The 15,476-nt window shown below is 42.8% G+C and overlaps 1 protein-coding gene across 8 annotated transcripts in view; it reads right to left on the reverse strand.

The window, feature by feature from the left end:
* Positions 1–15,476, reverse strand: part of CHD9 (chromodomain helicase DNA binding protein 9) — a 1,629,153-nt gene that overhangs the window by 1,258,266 nt on the left and 355,411 nt on the right. For all 8 annotated transcript variants that reach the window (XM_069216350.1, XM_069216347.1, XM_069216351.1 and 5 more), the window contains 2 exons: positions 6,568–6,636; positions 6,411–6,463 (listed from right to left, as the gene is read on the reverse strand). In XM_069216350.1, the coding sequence (XP_069072451.1) occupies positions 6,411–6,463; positions 6,568–6,636 (122 nt within the window). The remainder of the gene's footprint in view (positions 1–6,410; positions 6,464–6,567; positions 6,637–15,476) is intronic.

Here is a 15,476-nt window from a genome sequence, read left to right on the forward strand (position 1 = left end):
GGTGTGTCAATCTGTGTGTGTGGGTGTGTCAATCTGTGTGTGTGGGTGCGTCGGTCTGTGTGTGTGGGTGCGTCGGTCTGTGTGTGTGGGTGCGTCGGTCTGTGTGTGGGGGTGTGTCGGTCTGTGTGTGGGGGTGTGTCGGTCTGTGTGTGGGGGTGTGTCGGTCTGTGTGTGTGCGTGTGTGTCTGTCTCGGTCTCTGAGTGTGTCTGTCTCGGTGAGTGTGTCTGTCTCGGTGAGTGTGTCTGTCTCGGTCTCTGTGAGTGTGTCTGTGAGTGTGTGTCCGTGTCCGTGTCCGTGTCCGTCTAAACTGGTGTCCATAACTGTCTGACTAGTGCTGCTGTCCTCAACACCAAGAACGTTTGTGCAGGTCACTTTCCATCAGGTGTTGACGCTGGAAGAATTCAAACTAGTAGTGTCTGCTTTGAAACATGTTTCTCCCTTACATTACTTATCACTGTACAAGGCTGAACTATCACCCATTTTACTATGGTGTTTTGGGACGCTGGATCTGGTTCTAGTTACAGGAAGCCATGCTTAAATTAGGTCTCTCACCTATTAATCCGTGAAACATTGTCTGTACAGGTCTCATCTTACAGGTGAACTTTGACTGTTTTGTCCCACACCACAACTCAACCATGAATGAGCCATTTGCAAACAAGCCCTGGTTCTACTCCAATAGGTACAGTCCAGCCCAAACTCCCAGGCCTCACATCCTCTCTGCAACCCCATACAGTTTTTGGTATATTTGAGCCTCGTCAGAAAGTTGCAGCTTGGTTCCAGTGTCACAGTGAGTACAGAACTCAAGTTGGAGCATACCAATCTCACTTAGGGTGTCACACTGTCCATCGACAATGACTTGCCTTCTGAGATACACCACTACCATCACTAGTTTTTTTGTAAACACTTTTGCCACTGACTTCATGCCAGATAGTGTGCTTTGTAAATACATTTAACATACAATCACCCATGAGGGTATCCTGGCGCTAAGAAAGTGTGTGCGCCTTGCCCTGTCTATGGCAGGCTGGTTAATTAAAGAGCCAGGTCTTCAGCTTCTTGGGAAATTTAAAAAGGGAAAAAGCAATACTGATGTGGAGTGGAAGGTCATTCCACGCTTTGGGAGTGCTGTAAGAGAATGCCTATCATCCTGATATTGTTTCTGTAAATGTGTGGGTTGTGTGAAAGTATGAGTCCTGTGGAGCAAAGACGTCGGAGTGGTTGGTAGGAGACACAACTGTTCAGGCAGGCGGGGCATGAGTTGTGTAGGGCCTTGAATGTGTGTGTGAGGAGTGTAAAATGAGTACATTTGTGTACTGGAAGCTAGTGTAGTTCCCTGAAGTGTGGTATGATGTAGGTTATGTGTGGGAGGCTAAGTATGAGTCAGGCTGCAGAGTTCTGCATGGTTTGAAGTTTCTAGTGCATTGCTTGATGATTCTGGTGTAGGAGATTTTCCCATTGTCCAACTTGCTGTTGACTAAGGAATCAGTGACAGTTTTTCTAGGGTTGCTCTGGAGCTATTTGAAGGTTTTCCTCAGCATCTTCAGGGTGAAGAGGCAGGATGCACTGATGGATTTGACTTGTGAGGTCACGTCCAGTTTGCTGCTGATGGTTCTTCTGAGGTTCCTGGCGTGACACTTAAAACTGGTAATGTACTCCATCATAACAAACAACCGCATGGGGGTGTGAAAATAGGTGTTTTTCAGATCTGTCACCAATTAGTTGTTTACATCCAGCAACCTCTTGGGGGAGTGTTATCTGGGAACCTTTGTGTGGATGAAGCAGTTAAACAGCAAGACCAATGCTGTCACAACGTTAGATCTTGTTAATGGATTAAAAAGTACACTGAGTAATGTCCTGGATCTCTTTCCTACAGAGGCACCACCTCCACTGCATCTTTTTGCAATCATTCTAGTACCGCCTGCTAAAGAACTGGTATTTGTTCTTTCCTGTATTTTTGTGTGGACGTTGCTGGAGGTGTTTGTATTCATTTTATGCAATATCAGTGTCTGGTTACATTTAGCACCCATTTGTCTGAGATTATAGACTTCCTGGTGTCTAAGAAGTCCTTTATTCTCCCCTTTAATAGTGTCGAGTGTAGTGGGTTTGCGGGGTGCTAAAAGCATAGAGTCATTTTGTAGGAGTAGCAGACCTACTGGATGGCTGACCTCGGATTTTACCTCAGCCACAAAAAGGAGCTTTTGCTCAATAGATTGCTCCTAATGTGATGACTGCCGAATTTTTACCAGCGGCTTGTCCCTTGGTATGCATCTATAGCCCTACCTACCTTACGTTCATAGGATATACATGTCTTGGTCTACCCTGATCTCATGTATCTGAAGGACCATCCCTTTTATCCACTCATCCTCTCATGGACTGCAATGTTTCCTCTGTCTTCGCCGTACCGCTGCCTGAATTATGCTTTCAAGGAGTGATGTTCCTCGGGGCAGAATACGTGGTTCTCTGTAAAAGGCATGTCTTTGATGTTCCCTTTAATATTTGTATTAACCCTCAGATCTGCAGCCAAGCATGCCTATGCAATAATGTCCCAGTTGAAAGTTGCCTGTTAGCTGTGTCAGTGGAGTCTGATGCGGACGTAAGGATGAATTCACAATATATGTTCCATCTTTTATGACAGATTTAGCCCCCTTTAGAAACTCATCAGGATATTTTAAAGGACTTCGATGTCATCCCACTGCATGCAAGTAATCTATTTATCAGTGCCACAGCCACTTGTTGTCCTTGCTTGGTGGTGGCTTTGTGCAGCTATTTACTGTGCTCTGTTCCTTGCCGTAGTGTCTTTTTTTTTTTTTTTAAATCAGGATCTACAGGTGTTTGAATTTACTTAAGATCCTTTGGAAAGGCCTTGTATTTCTTATCAATCGGTGGTATGAACTAAGAAATTACAAGTCTACTTAACACCTCTTTAATATGTTGTAATATATTTGGTAGAACTAGCACACACTGTTTATTCCTTTGCAGGGCACTTTAGGTTTATAGTAGGATACATGCCTCATCATGTCCTACTTCCATCTGCATTTCTGAAGCTTCACCTTCTCCCTTAACTACTCTGTGACACATAAAAATATTGTCCTGGGGAGGGACTCCTGCAAACCTCCTCTTGTGCAGTCTCTGCATCAATTTCATCCCATAATGTTTCTCCTTCTTTGTGAAATTCATACAATATCTCCTGTGTAGTCTATCTCCTGCTTTTTCCAATGATTTTCTTCCCTGCCTATTTTGTTTCATGCTCAGGCTCTGTGTTCTTACTTTTGTAATTTTGTCCATTGGTTCAGACTGTTCCATTTCCTCCCTAGGTTTCTTTATGTTTCTTTATGACCACTGGCTTTGGTATTTTGTGCATGTTTAGGGTGCAGTCATGAATTACTCAATTTCTTCTTTTTAATTAAATTCTCAATTTATACCTCAGGAGCCCTCTTTCTTCTAGATGATAAAACAATTGAAAGGCTTTTTATCTCTGTGTTGCTCTTCTTTCGACTTGGTCATCTTCTGAAATAAAGCCAAGGCACTTTGGCAATTCCAACTCTGTGGTCAATTCTTTAGATCCATCAGAATAGGATATACTAACAACTTGCTTGGCGTGAGTGTTTATCCTTACACAAACCTTCGTGACCTCTCAAAAGTGTTCGATATCATTTATGTCAAAGCCTTATCTACCTATATCTTTTAGCAGTTCTGAAAGCCTTTTACTGTGGGGCACTGGAGCTGAGGATCTGACCTCTAGTAAGATAGTCTATGAACCTTGATGTTGTGGAAATGGGGCTTCTTTGAGGTCTGAATTAAAATGGTGCTCTCTGTGAGCCTCCGTAGCTGCCTCTACATCTTCAGAGGATCCCATTTCTTCATAGACAGAACATGCTTTTCAGGTTTTGACAGCTCCCAACATGTCAACAGGTGGCCCAGTGCATAAGCAATGTTTTGTCCATGCGCACTAAAGTTTTTACTCTAAAAAAATGAACATGCATTACACCAGTCTGACATATGGTTCCCTAAAACAGTGGTTCCCAAACTGTGGTCAGGGGTCCACCAAGCCTCATCAGGGGATCAACGACTGCTTGGAAAATTAAATAATATTAACAGATTGGGTCCCCAACTTTTAGTAATGGTTCGGTGGGGGGGTCCCGGATTCCAATAATGATTCAGTGGGGGTCCCGGAGTTCCAGTATTGATAATGTATGAGTCCACAGAAGTCAAAAGGTTGGGAATTGCTGCTCTAGAAAGCAGAGCGTGCATACTGGGTGTTTGTTATTAGGAGCAAACTTTCAGTGGCAATTAGGCCGAATATTTGTAATATTGCTACAAAAAGATTGCGCTCTTGCTACAAAATAGCATTTAGAAGTCTCTGGAATACCATTACCACATACCTCTAGTACGTAACATTCTTAGACTATGTTAAAGGCCTCGTAGAGAATCAGAATCCAATGAACCTTGGAAATGCTAATGACTACTTAACGGTAACCTCTCAGGAGTTCTCTCCATACACCTTCCAAAACATGGGGTGGAAAAAAAAGTCAAAATGGTGGTCACTTCAGGGTGTGGGTGGCATTGTAGCTTTACATTCAATGTCACAGTGAGTCATAGAGGCTCCCCCTATGTTGGCACTCAAGGGAAAAAGTTTAGAAATTAACACTTTTCAACCCAACCACTGGACAGCGGTCTGTTTAACACCATGTGAATCTAGAAGAGATTTTGTGCTGCAAAACCTTACCAATAAGGGCAGCCCCACTCTCCTTAAAATTGTATACTTCTAGCCTATTTTGAGGAAACTGCATGAGATAATGAATAAACTGAGAATTAAAATTAAAACATTAGCCCTGGTACACACAGGCATGCACAAGAATACTAGGAGAGAATAGCAAACATATTCTGCATAAAGAATTTAAAGATCCAGTGGAAGCAATCCGGTTATATTAAATGTCATTGAAATACTCATGGTGGGGAAGTAATTCTCATTTCCCACCCAAACAGGCGCACTGTGAAATAATATGTTAAATGGGCAAGACTGAATTAACATTTGTTACATTCAGAAAGAGAATAAAACATTTTCTGATGGCTTGGATGCAAATGTTTGACTTTCACAGTAGTTAGCTGTACTGCACATACCCCACAAGAGACAAGTCTTTTTTTCCAAATCTTGTAGGCGCAAACTAAGAGAATTGTGGCCAAAAGAAAACCAAAATATGTAGTATTTTGGCAATAGGCACAACGTGCATATCCAAAAATACTGGAGACCAACCAGCACTGGAGCAAGTGCGAGCTGGATGATGAGTTGTCCGATACCAGAAAGAGTGTAGAAAACAGTTTAAAATGGGCTCCATATTTGTCTGGCAATTTATTTTCCAGTGTCTCATACATGATGCTAGAGGAAGCTGTTACTGTGCCCTCATGTACCCTTCCTCCTACTTTACAGGAGGTAGAGGAGGGTGGAGGGAGCTACTGTAACAGCCCCATGCAGCAGCATGATTTCACTCTGCTCGGTGATGGCAGATTGGGAGAAAGGTGGTGGAGTGTTTAGGAGGGGGTAGGGGGGAGTGGCTGAGAAATGAAGTAGGAGGACTACTGGAGACACGTAGGTGGGGGAGGGCATTAAGACATGTCAGGAAGCTCACAGTGGCAACACAGGACAGGAAAAAGAATTATAAAGTTCTCTATACCTTCCTTTAACTGACCTGGCGAAGTTGCACAAGGTCAATAAAGTAGGAGTAAAAATACGCTTTTAAGTTTTATTTTTAAAATATTTTGCAGGGGATTGTGAACAAATTACAGAATGTTTACACAGCCCTAATTCTGCAATTTTTTTTAATTTTTTTGCAAATCGCAAAACTCTGGAGTGTCTGGTTCAACGTTTTACATCAATATCATATGGCACATCCATGTTCAAGGGGAAATAGGGAGGTAATATCCTAAAAACGTGTGGGAATGTAGGAGATTGCCCAATGTTAAAAAAAAATCCGTTGTAGAAAGAAAAATATTAAGAGGTGCAAATGTGCTGTAGCATTTTTCCAGTACAATTGTATGCATACATTTATATACACACCAGTGACTGAACATACAAGAATGCCTCGGAATCAGCAACAATCATGAGGTCCCGGGATTAAATCATCTATCCCCCAAAACTAAAACTAAGTAGACACCCTGAAAAAACCAAGCACACATAAAAGAACAAAGGGTCAGCTTTGAGTATAATAATAAAAAAAACTATTATTTGCCTATTATTCTGTTATAGAGAACTAAGTACATTCCAATGAAATAAAAGCACATATGGAAATAAAAATATAGAGGAATGTATGCAAAGGACCACAAGGAAAGAATGCATATATTCTCAACAACCGGGTAGTGAGGCAAACTTCACTAGGCATTCAAATCATTATGCATGTTTGATCAAAACACTTACTAGTTTTTGTATTTCACGTAAAATTCTTCTTCTTCAATCAGAATTCCAGAAGTCTTAAAAAAATAAAATAAAATGTTGATGTGTTTACACACTGCAACTATTTGCAAAATGCTAAATCAGTGGAACAGCAATTATTTTATCCAAATGAATTACATACTTCTTTTTTCACTATCCGTGAGGAAAAAATCTTGTCAACGATTGAAGCATCATCTTCACTGGGATTCTCCTGGAAACAAAGGGATGTATGATTAAAACACAGTTGTTTCTGTGAAGTCCTCACTTTAGTCTGTGATTAGAGTTTGCAAATGTACATATTTATGCATCGTAATCATTCCTAGGTAACTAGCAGAAGCAATCCTGGGTGGAAAAGGTAATGTGTCTTCAAGATATTAAAAGGGATTTGTATTACTACTTCAATACTAAAAAATCTTGCTTCAAGCTGTTAAGTCATACATGGTGTAACGGACCTCCAAACTCCAAAATAAAAAAGATTAAGTAAGGTGTTTTAAATCTTAAAACATTAAAAAGACAGTAAGGGGGGGGGGGGGGGGAAGTCTTGAGGGGGCAAGCTGTGCTATGGTTATGTTTTACAGCATACTACAACATTAAAAACAAGAAAACAGGCCACTGCTTTAAAGAAATAAAAATTAAACAAATTAACCATTGCGTAAAAATTTAATAGAACAATATAGACTTTTTGCTTCAATGCATATTGCCGGAAAACAGGGTCCATACATGTTTAATGAAAAGGTGCTACTGACTTAGCATAACTGTAATAAAAACAAATAAAATTGAACTCCGGAGCCTCCATCAGTGCGTAGGAGTGTCGCCCTGCAAAAAAATTGCCCTAGAGCGGCTGAAAAATAAAATGGTAATAAAGTTTACTTCTTACCATTTTTTTCAGCAATCCATCCTTAACAGAATGTCAGGACGGGGCGGGCAATTGCTGCTGAGTGGCAGCAAGGAGCTCTGCACTTCTGTTTAAAGTGTGCATGTCCCTTTGGACGGCCGTCTTGCGACAGCCAGCCAGAAATGTAATTTTAAACTTCTCTAATCTAGCTGTCTTAGGCAGCTTGGTTAGAGACAGTACAGGCCTACAATGCTCTTGAGAGCGCTGAGAAAGGCTGCTCCCTCCAATCCGGACGCTTCACTTATGCTGGTTAACAGCACAAGAGTAGCACCAGGATTAGGTAGTGCAGTTTCCTGGGTCCGGTGCTTCTAAGAGAGAAGACAACCGAGTGAGAAGGACATTGTGGCAAGTCAGGAAGATAATCTTTTTAAAATTATTAATTATTATTTTAATATCTCCTCACCACTCTAATTGCCAGCCACCACTGATAGAACCTATACATCTGGATTGAGGGCAGCGGAGATCAAAGTAATTCTGTGTTGTAGGATCTTAACCTATGTAAGATGCTCGTAATGTACATCATAAAAAATGAGAAACCCCTCTCATACAAGGGCACATGTTAACTCATAGTGCAGACCCTCATCAATGACACAAGTCTAAGATAGGCCTATTTAAGGTTCTGGTGTTCTCATTAGATCACCTTATTCAAATGATTATGTCCCCCTTTGGATGTACAGGGCCATTGTTCAATTTTAAGACTTTGAAGTGGTGGGCACTCATTTAAATTTGTCACAGATTCTTACAAGTTTAGAAGGATGTCTTTGGGTTTTTTTTTTTTTTAGGACCCTACCTACCTCTATACATTCAACATGTTTCTGCCTAATCTGGTATCACCGAGGTCAAACGATTTCTTCAGCAGTGGGACCCTGTCAGTTCTTTTAATTGTCCTGCAACTTAGAAAATTTCTACACACAGTAGAGTACAAAACTCACTGTTCCTAGTTCTGGCGCACAAGTGGCGTTTTGAAGAACAAGTTACTTACCTTCAGTAACGCCTTATCTGGTAGGGACTATCTAGTCACAGATTAATAACCTTAGAATATTTCCCAGGAGCTAGACTGGATCTGGAAATTGTTGTGCAATCTCCTTGCGCACTGGAAGGTGGTGTCGTTCAGCTCCACATGGCGTCATCCACACTATAAATGACTTGTGTGATGCCTATATAGCCGCCATCTCAGCATGTTGACCTCTGTTCTTGACTTTTTACACACCAGAAGCAGGGAGCCAAGCGGAGGAGTAATGACTAGTGTGTCAAAGTGAGATCCTGAAGGATCTCTTTCATGTGATAAGACAGTACACAGAATGGGGAGGGTGGGTCAGGTAAGGAATCTGCAGCTAGTTAGAGTCTCTAACAGATAATGCGTTACCATAGGTCATTAACTTGATAATCTGCTAGAGACTTCCAGCCGCAGATTCCTTACCTTAGAAACCAAAGCAATCTCTTCCCAGCAGTGGGTCTGTTTTAGACTAAGAAGTCCTGGAGGACCAAATGAGCAAAATGTCCATCTTGCCAGACCGGATTGTCGAGGCAGTAAGGTTTGGCAAACATATGCAGTTATGCCCACGTAGCAACCTGACCGATGTCCAGGACTGGGAGCTAACAAAGCATTTAGCTCTGGCAGAATGAGTTCTTAAGCCCTCAGGAATCTCTTTCTTGTCCACTACATAGTAGATCTTAATGCAGAGGATGATCCATTGACAGATAGTTCTCTTCTGATTCGCCTTCAGTTCCTTTGCCCCCATAAATCCAAAAAACAGTTGATCGTCCATCCAGAAATCTTTGGTACGATCAATGAAGGATGATAAAGTTATTTTTGGAACCAGGTGGTTCAGTCTCTCCTCTTCCTTAGTAGAATGGGAAAGCTGGGGTGATGTTCTGCCTGATGTGGAAAGGTGCAACTACCTTTGGCCAAAGGGATGCTCTGGTTCTAACAACTGATTTGTCTGGGAAGAATGAAGTGTAGGGAGGGTTAACTGAAAGTGCTAGTAGTTTTTTAACCCTCCGGATAAATGTTATGGCTACAAGAAGATGGTTTTGATGGGGAGCAGCCAAAGGCGGAAGATGTGAATCAGGTCAAAAGGTGAACACATGAGGAAGGTGAGGAATAAATTCAGGTACCACCGGGGCATGATGAAGGGAGTAGGAGAAAATGTGTTGCAAACCTTTGAGGAAACAAATCAATATAGGTCACTTCACCAGGAAAGGTTGGTCAAGAAACTGTATAATGGCAGGAATGGCATCAAAAATATCCTTTAACTGTGCCCAAAAAAAAGACTTGCCAGGCCAAAGATGAAACAAACAAGAGAACTTCAGACAAGAGTGTTGGCAGAGGATAAATCCAGCATGCATTAGTGCCGATATTGCGCATTCTCTGCAGCAATAAACAGATCTAACCATGGCTCTTTCCAATCTTGGAAGATACCTTGTACCACCTTGATGTAGATGCAGTTTGGCATCGACGGATGAGTTTGTCTGTTCTGGCATTCAGAGCGCACGCCAGAAGTCCAACCATCAGGAATATGTCCCGACGTTCCAACCATGTCCAGAGATCCAGAGCCTTTAACAGCCAGTCATCACTGTAGGGGAAGACAGAAACCCAATGACCTCTGCAGATATGCTGTGACCACTGCCATCATTTTGGTGAAAATTAAGGGGCACTGGTAAGGCCAAAAGGGAGCACAGTGAACTGATAATACTTGTGGCCCACCGTGAAGTGCAGATAAAGCCTGGAAGCAGGCAGGATGGGAATGTCGAAATAGGTGTCCTGCAATTCCAACACTACCATCCAGTGTCCAGGGTCAAGGGCAGATAAGACTGGAGCCAGGGTGAGCATCTTGATTTTTTCCTTTTTCAAGAAGTAATTGATAGGACAGGATTCCATCCTTCTTTGGCACCAGAAAGTAATGAGACTAGCAACCACGACCTACTTGTAATGCTGGGACCCTCTCAATGGTTTCTTTAGTCAGAAGGGCCAGTACTTCCTGCCGCAGGAGTGCAAGGTGGTCCGCCATCCACCGATTGGGGGGGGAGGGAGGGGGCAGAGGAAGTGTAATCAGGAACTATTGGAAAGAGAGGGCATAATCACGCTGGGCCATATGGAGCACCCATTTGTCTGTAGCAGAAGGCATAATGAGCCCCAGTGAACCTACTGTTTTTGCATTGCTCCAAGGTCAAATCTGCATTGTCGCCAAAGAGTAAAGTCCCACTGAAGGAAATCCCCCAAAAAGCCAGTATTTCTCAACCAGACGTGATTTCAAAGTGCCACTGAAGAAGCAAAAGCTCTGCCCAGTGAGTGAATCATATACAAACTGCATCCGATTGTAAACTTCACTGAATCTAGCTCATTAGTAGCTGCTTGGGAGAGTATTGTCCAGGCCTCATCATGAACCATAGGCAGTGCAGTTATGTTCCGCTGCAGATTCACATGCTGTGCCCTGTTCCTACCATCTAGTGTTGGGCTCGGAGTGTTAAAAGTTGTTTTTCTTCAAAGAAGTCTTTTCGAGTCACGGGACTGAGTGACTCCTCCCTTTCGGCTCCATTGCGCATGGGCATAGACTCCATCTTAGATTGTTTTCCCACATAGGGTGAGGTAGGAGTGGTAGAATGAGAATACTTAAGATGTCCATGCAATAGAATATATATGTATGTACATAGTTTGTGCTAAAGGAATGTTTATTTACATATATACAATTTTTTATTACAACTTAAACGGCTACAGGCTCCCATGGAGGCGGGAGGGCGCATGTGAATCTGCAGCGGAACATGCCACGAACAGATGTACACTGGGTAAGTGACAGATACACATGCTGTGCATAGACTACAAAGCAGTAATCCTCCCCAAAGCGGTGGTCAGCCTGTAGGAGTTGAAGTCGTTTGAAATAATATTCTTAGCACAGCCTGTCCTACTGTGGCTTGTTGTGTTGCTAGCACATCTACACAGTAGTTTTTGGTAAACATATGAGTTGTAGACTAAGTGTCTGCCTTACAAATTTCTGTCATTGGTATGTTACCTAGAAAGGCCATTGTTGCTCCTTTCTTCCTAGTGGAGTGTGCCTTTGGTGTAATGGATAACTCTCTTTTAGCTTTGAGGTAACAGGTTTGTATGCATTTGACTATCCATCTGGCTATGCCCTGTTTCGATATAGGGTTACCAGCATGGGGTTTTTGGAAAGCAACAAACAATTGCTTAGTTCTACTAAATGGTTTTGTTCTGTCTATGTAATACATTAGTGCTCTTTTCATGTCTTATGTATGCAGTGCTCTTTCTGCTACGGAGTCTGGCTGTGGGAAGAAGACTGGGAGCTCTATAGTTTGGTTTAGATGAAACTGTGAAATGACTTTTGGCAGAAATTTTGGATTTGTGCGGAGAACCACTTTATGTTTGTGTACTTGTATAAATGGTTCTTCGATAGTGAACGACTATATTTCACTAACTCTTTGTAGCGAAGTGATGGCTATTAGAAATGCTACCTTCCAAGTTAAGAATTGGATTTGGCAAGAATGCATGGGTTCAAAAGGTGGGCCCATGAGTCGTGTAAGTACAATATTAAGATTCCACGAGGGTACTGGTGGGGTTCTTGGAGGTATGAACCTTTTTTTGTCCTTCCATAAAGGCTTTAATAACTGGGATTCTAAAAGGTGACTTTGAATGTTTAATCTGCAGGTAAGCTAAGATTGCAGTGAGATGAATTTTGATGGAAGAAAAAGCGAGATTTGCTTTTTGTAGGTGTAGTAAATAACTCACAATGTTTTGTACGGAGGCATCTAACGGTGTGATTTGGTTTGCTTGGCAGTAGAAAACAAACCTTTTCCATGTATTAGCATAACAATGCCTTGTTGTCGGATTTCTTGCCTGTTTAATGACTTCCATACACTCATTTGAAAGGTTTAGATAGCCAAATTCTAAGACTTCAGGAGCCAGATTGCTAGGTTGAGTGATGCTGGATTGGGGTGTCTGATCTGTTGTCTGTGTTGTGTTAACTGATCTGGTCTGTTTGAGAGTTTGATGTGAGGTACTACTGAGAAGTCCAACAGTGTGGTGTACCACGGTTGGCTGGCCCACGTTGGTGCTATTGAGTATTAGTTTGAGTTTGTTTTGACTCAGTTTGTTGACTAGGAAAGGAATGAGTGGGAGAGGGGGGAAAAGCATAAGCAAATATCCCTGACCAATTGATCCATAGAGCATTGCCCTTGGACTGAGGGTGTGGGTACCTGGATGCGAAGTTTTGGTACTTTGCATTTTGTTGCAAACAGATCTATGTCTGGTGTTCCCCAGCTGTAAAAATATTCTTGTGAGTTTGCTGGTGATCTCGACAGATTGTCAGCTAACTGATTGTGAAGGCCTGGTATATATTGCGCTATCAGGCGAATGTTGTTGTGAATTGCCCAATGCCAAATCTTTTGTGCTAGAAGGCATAGTTGTGACGAGTGTGTCCCCCCTGTTTGTTTATATAGTACATTGTTGTCATATTGTCTGTCTTGACAAGAATGTGTTTGTGGACTAGAAGGGGTTGAAAGGCTTTTAGTGCTAGGGATACCGCTAGTAGTTCCAAGGGATTTATGTGTAGTTGTTTTTGTTGATTGTCCCATTGTCCTTGTATATTGTGATTGTTGAGGTGTGCTCCCCATCCAATCATCGAAGCATCTGTTGTGAGAATGGCATGAGGCACTGGGTCTTAAAATGGCCGCCATTTGTTTAAATTTACAGGGTTCCACCATTGAAGCGAAAAGTGTTTTTGGCGGTCTATCAACACTAGATTCTGAAGTTGACCCGGTGCCTGCGTCCATTGTTTTGCTAGGCACTGCTGCATGTGTAACCGTGCGTTTGGGACAATAGCGATGCATGACGCCATCATGCCTAGGAGTTTCATGACAAATCTGACTGTGTACTGGTGATTTGTTTGTATGTTTGACACCATAGTTTGAAATGATTGAACTCTTTGTGGGCGTGGAGTGGCAATTGCTCTGTGTGTGTTGAGTGTTGCTCCCAAGTATTGTTGTAGTTGGGATGGTAGCAGGTGAGATTTTTATTTTATTTAATTTATAGAGAAGCCTGGTTTGTGTATGGTATCACATACTGCGTGTGATTTTGACACCGGTGTTGAGTGCTGGCTTTTATTAGCCAATCGTTGAGATATGGTAATACGTGCATGTGATGTCTCCTTATATGAGCTGTTACTACAGCGAGGCATTTTGTAAATACCCTGGACGCTGTTGTTATCCCGAAGGGCAGTACCTTGAATTGGTAATGTTTGCCCTGTATGACAAATCTGAGGTATTTTCTGTGAGATGGATGGATGGGTATATGGAACTACGCATCTTTTAGATCCAGTGTTGCCATGTATTCTCCATGTTTTAGTAAGGGAACTACATCTTGTAGTGTGACCATGTGGAAATGTTCTGATTTGATGAAGAGGTTTAATGTCCTGAGATCTAAAATTGGTCTTAGTGTTTTGTCTTTTTTGGGAATAAGGAAATATAGGGAATAAACCCCTGTTCCTTTTTGGTGGTGAGGTACTAGTTCTATGGCTTGTTTTGTTAGTAGTGCTTGTACCTCTATTTGTAACAGGTCTAGATGTTGTGCCGACAGTTTGTGCGCTCTTGGGGGAACATCTGTGAACTCTATGCAGTAACCATGTTGGACAATTGATAGAACCCATGTGTCCGTGGTTATGTCTGACCAATGTTTGTGGTAAAGTGTTAATCTTCCCCCCCACTGGTGATGTGTGTTGGGGAAGTGTGATCTTGGAGTCACTGTTTGTTGCTGGGGGCCTGCTTGGTAGGCTGAAAATGTCCCCTTGATCTTGGGAATTGTCCCCTGAATGATCCACGAAACCCCCCTCTCTGGTATTGGGACTGGTAGGTGGGTTTTGCTTGAGAGGTGGATGCCTCGGAAGGTTGCTGTCTAAAACCTCCCCTAAATTGTGATTTCCTAAATGTCCCTCTATACTGGGAAGAGTAGAGCGTGCCTATGGCTTTGGCCGTGTCTATGTCTTTCTTCATCTTTTCGATGGCTGTGTCCACTTCTGGCCCAAACAGTTGCTGCTGATTAAACGGCACGGTTAACACTGCCTGCTGTATTTCAGGTTTGAATCCTAAGCTTCGTAACAAAGCATGTCTCCTGATTGTGACTGCTGTGTTTACAATTCTTGCGGCAGTGTCAGCAGAGTCCAGTGCCAAACTAATCTGATTGTTGGAGATGGCTTGCCCTTCCTCTACTACTTGTTGAGCCCGTTTCTGATACTCCTTAGGTAGATGCTGAATGATGTCACTCATTTCATCCAAGTGAGCTCGGTCGTAACAAATTTGCAATACGCCACTGGTTGGCAGCTTGCGACGCCACTCGTTCCCGCTGCGTCAAACTTGCGACTTTCTTTATCGGGGTGGTGCATCTCCTGATGATTGCGAGTTTGCACGTTTCCTTGCGGCACCAACCACTACAGAGTCCGGTGGGAGCTGCTGTGTAATGAACACTGGGTCCGACGGGGGTGGTTTGTAGTTTTTTCCACCCTCGGAGTGATGGCTCTTCCCCTAACCGGCTCTTGAAACACTTGCTATGCATGCTTAAGCATGCCTGGTAGCATAGGCAGGCTTTGGTATGACGCATGCGTGGAAGCCAGGGTATTGAAAAGGAAGTCATCTTCCAATGGTCCCGAATGCATACTGACATTATGGAATGTCGCAGCCCTGGCAAAGACTTGGGTATAGGAGGGGCTATCCTCTGGTGGAGATGATTTTGAGGGGTAGCACTCAGGGCTATTATCCGAGACAGGGGGATCGTAGAGGTCCCATGGATCTACATCATCCTGTGTTTACACCGTATGTGTGGGTGACTGTGCAGTGGGCGTGCCAATTGGTGACCCTGTCCTTTGTGGCGAATGTGGTGGCGATATTTCTGGAGAGAAATGGCGAGTTGGTGATTTCTCTCTAGCCACTTTAGCTCTTGGCTGATCAGTCTCAGTCTCTGTGGTTGAAAAGCCAACTTTCTCTTAAATTTGAGAGGAGGGGCAGTTTGAATCTTTCCAGTATCCGTATGGATCTGTATTCTTGCTTGAGTTTGGTCAAACTCTTCAATGTCCAGCTCCTCTTCAAACCTGTGCCTCTCCTTCAGTTGTTTGGAGAGCCCATGTTCCTCTGTATAAGAGGTCTTTTTCGGC

Source organism: Pleurodeles waltl, chromosome 12, assembly GCF_031143425.1.
Source record: "Pleurodeles waltl isolate 20211129_DDA chromosome 12, aPleWal1.hap1.20221129, whole genome shotgun sequence".
Taxonomy (NCBI): Eukaryota; Metazoa; Chordata; class Amphibia; order Caudata; family Salamandridae; genus Pleurodeles; species Pleurodeles waltl.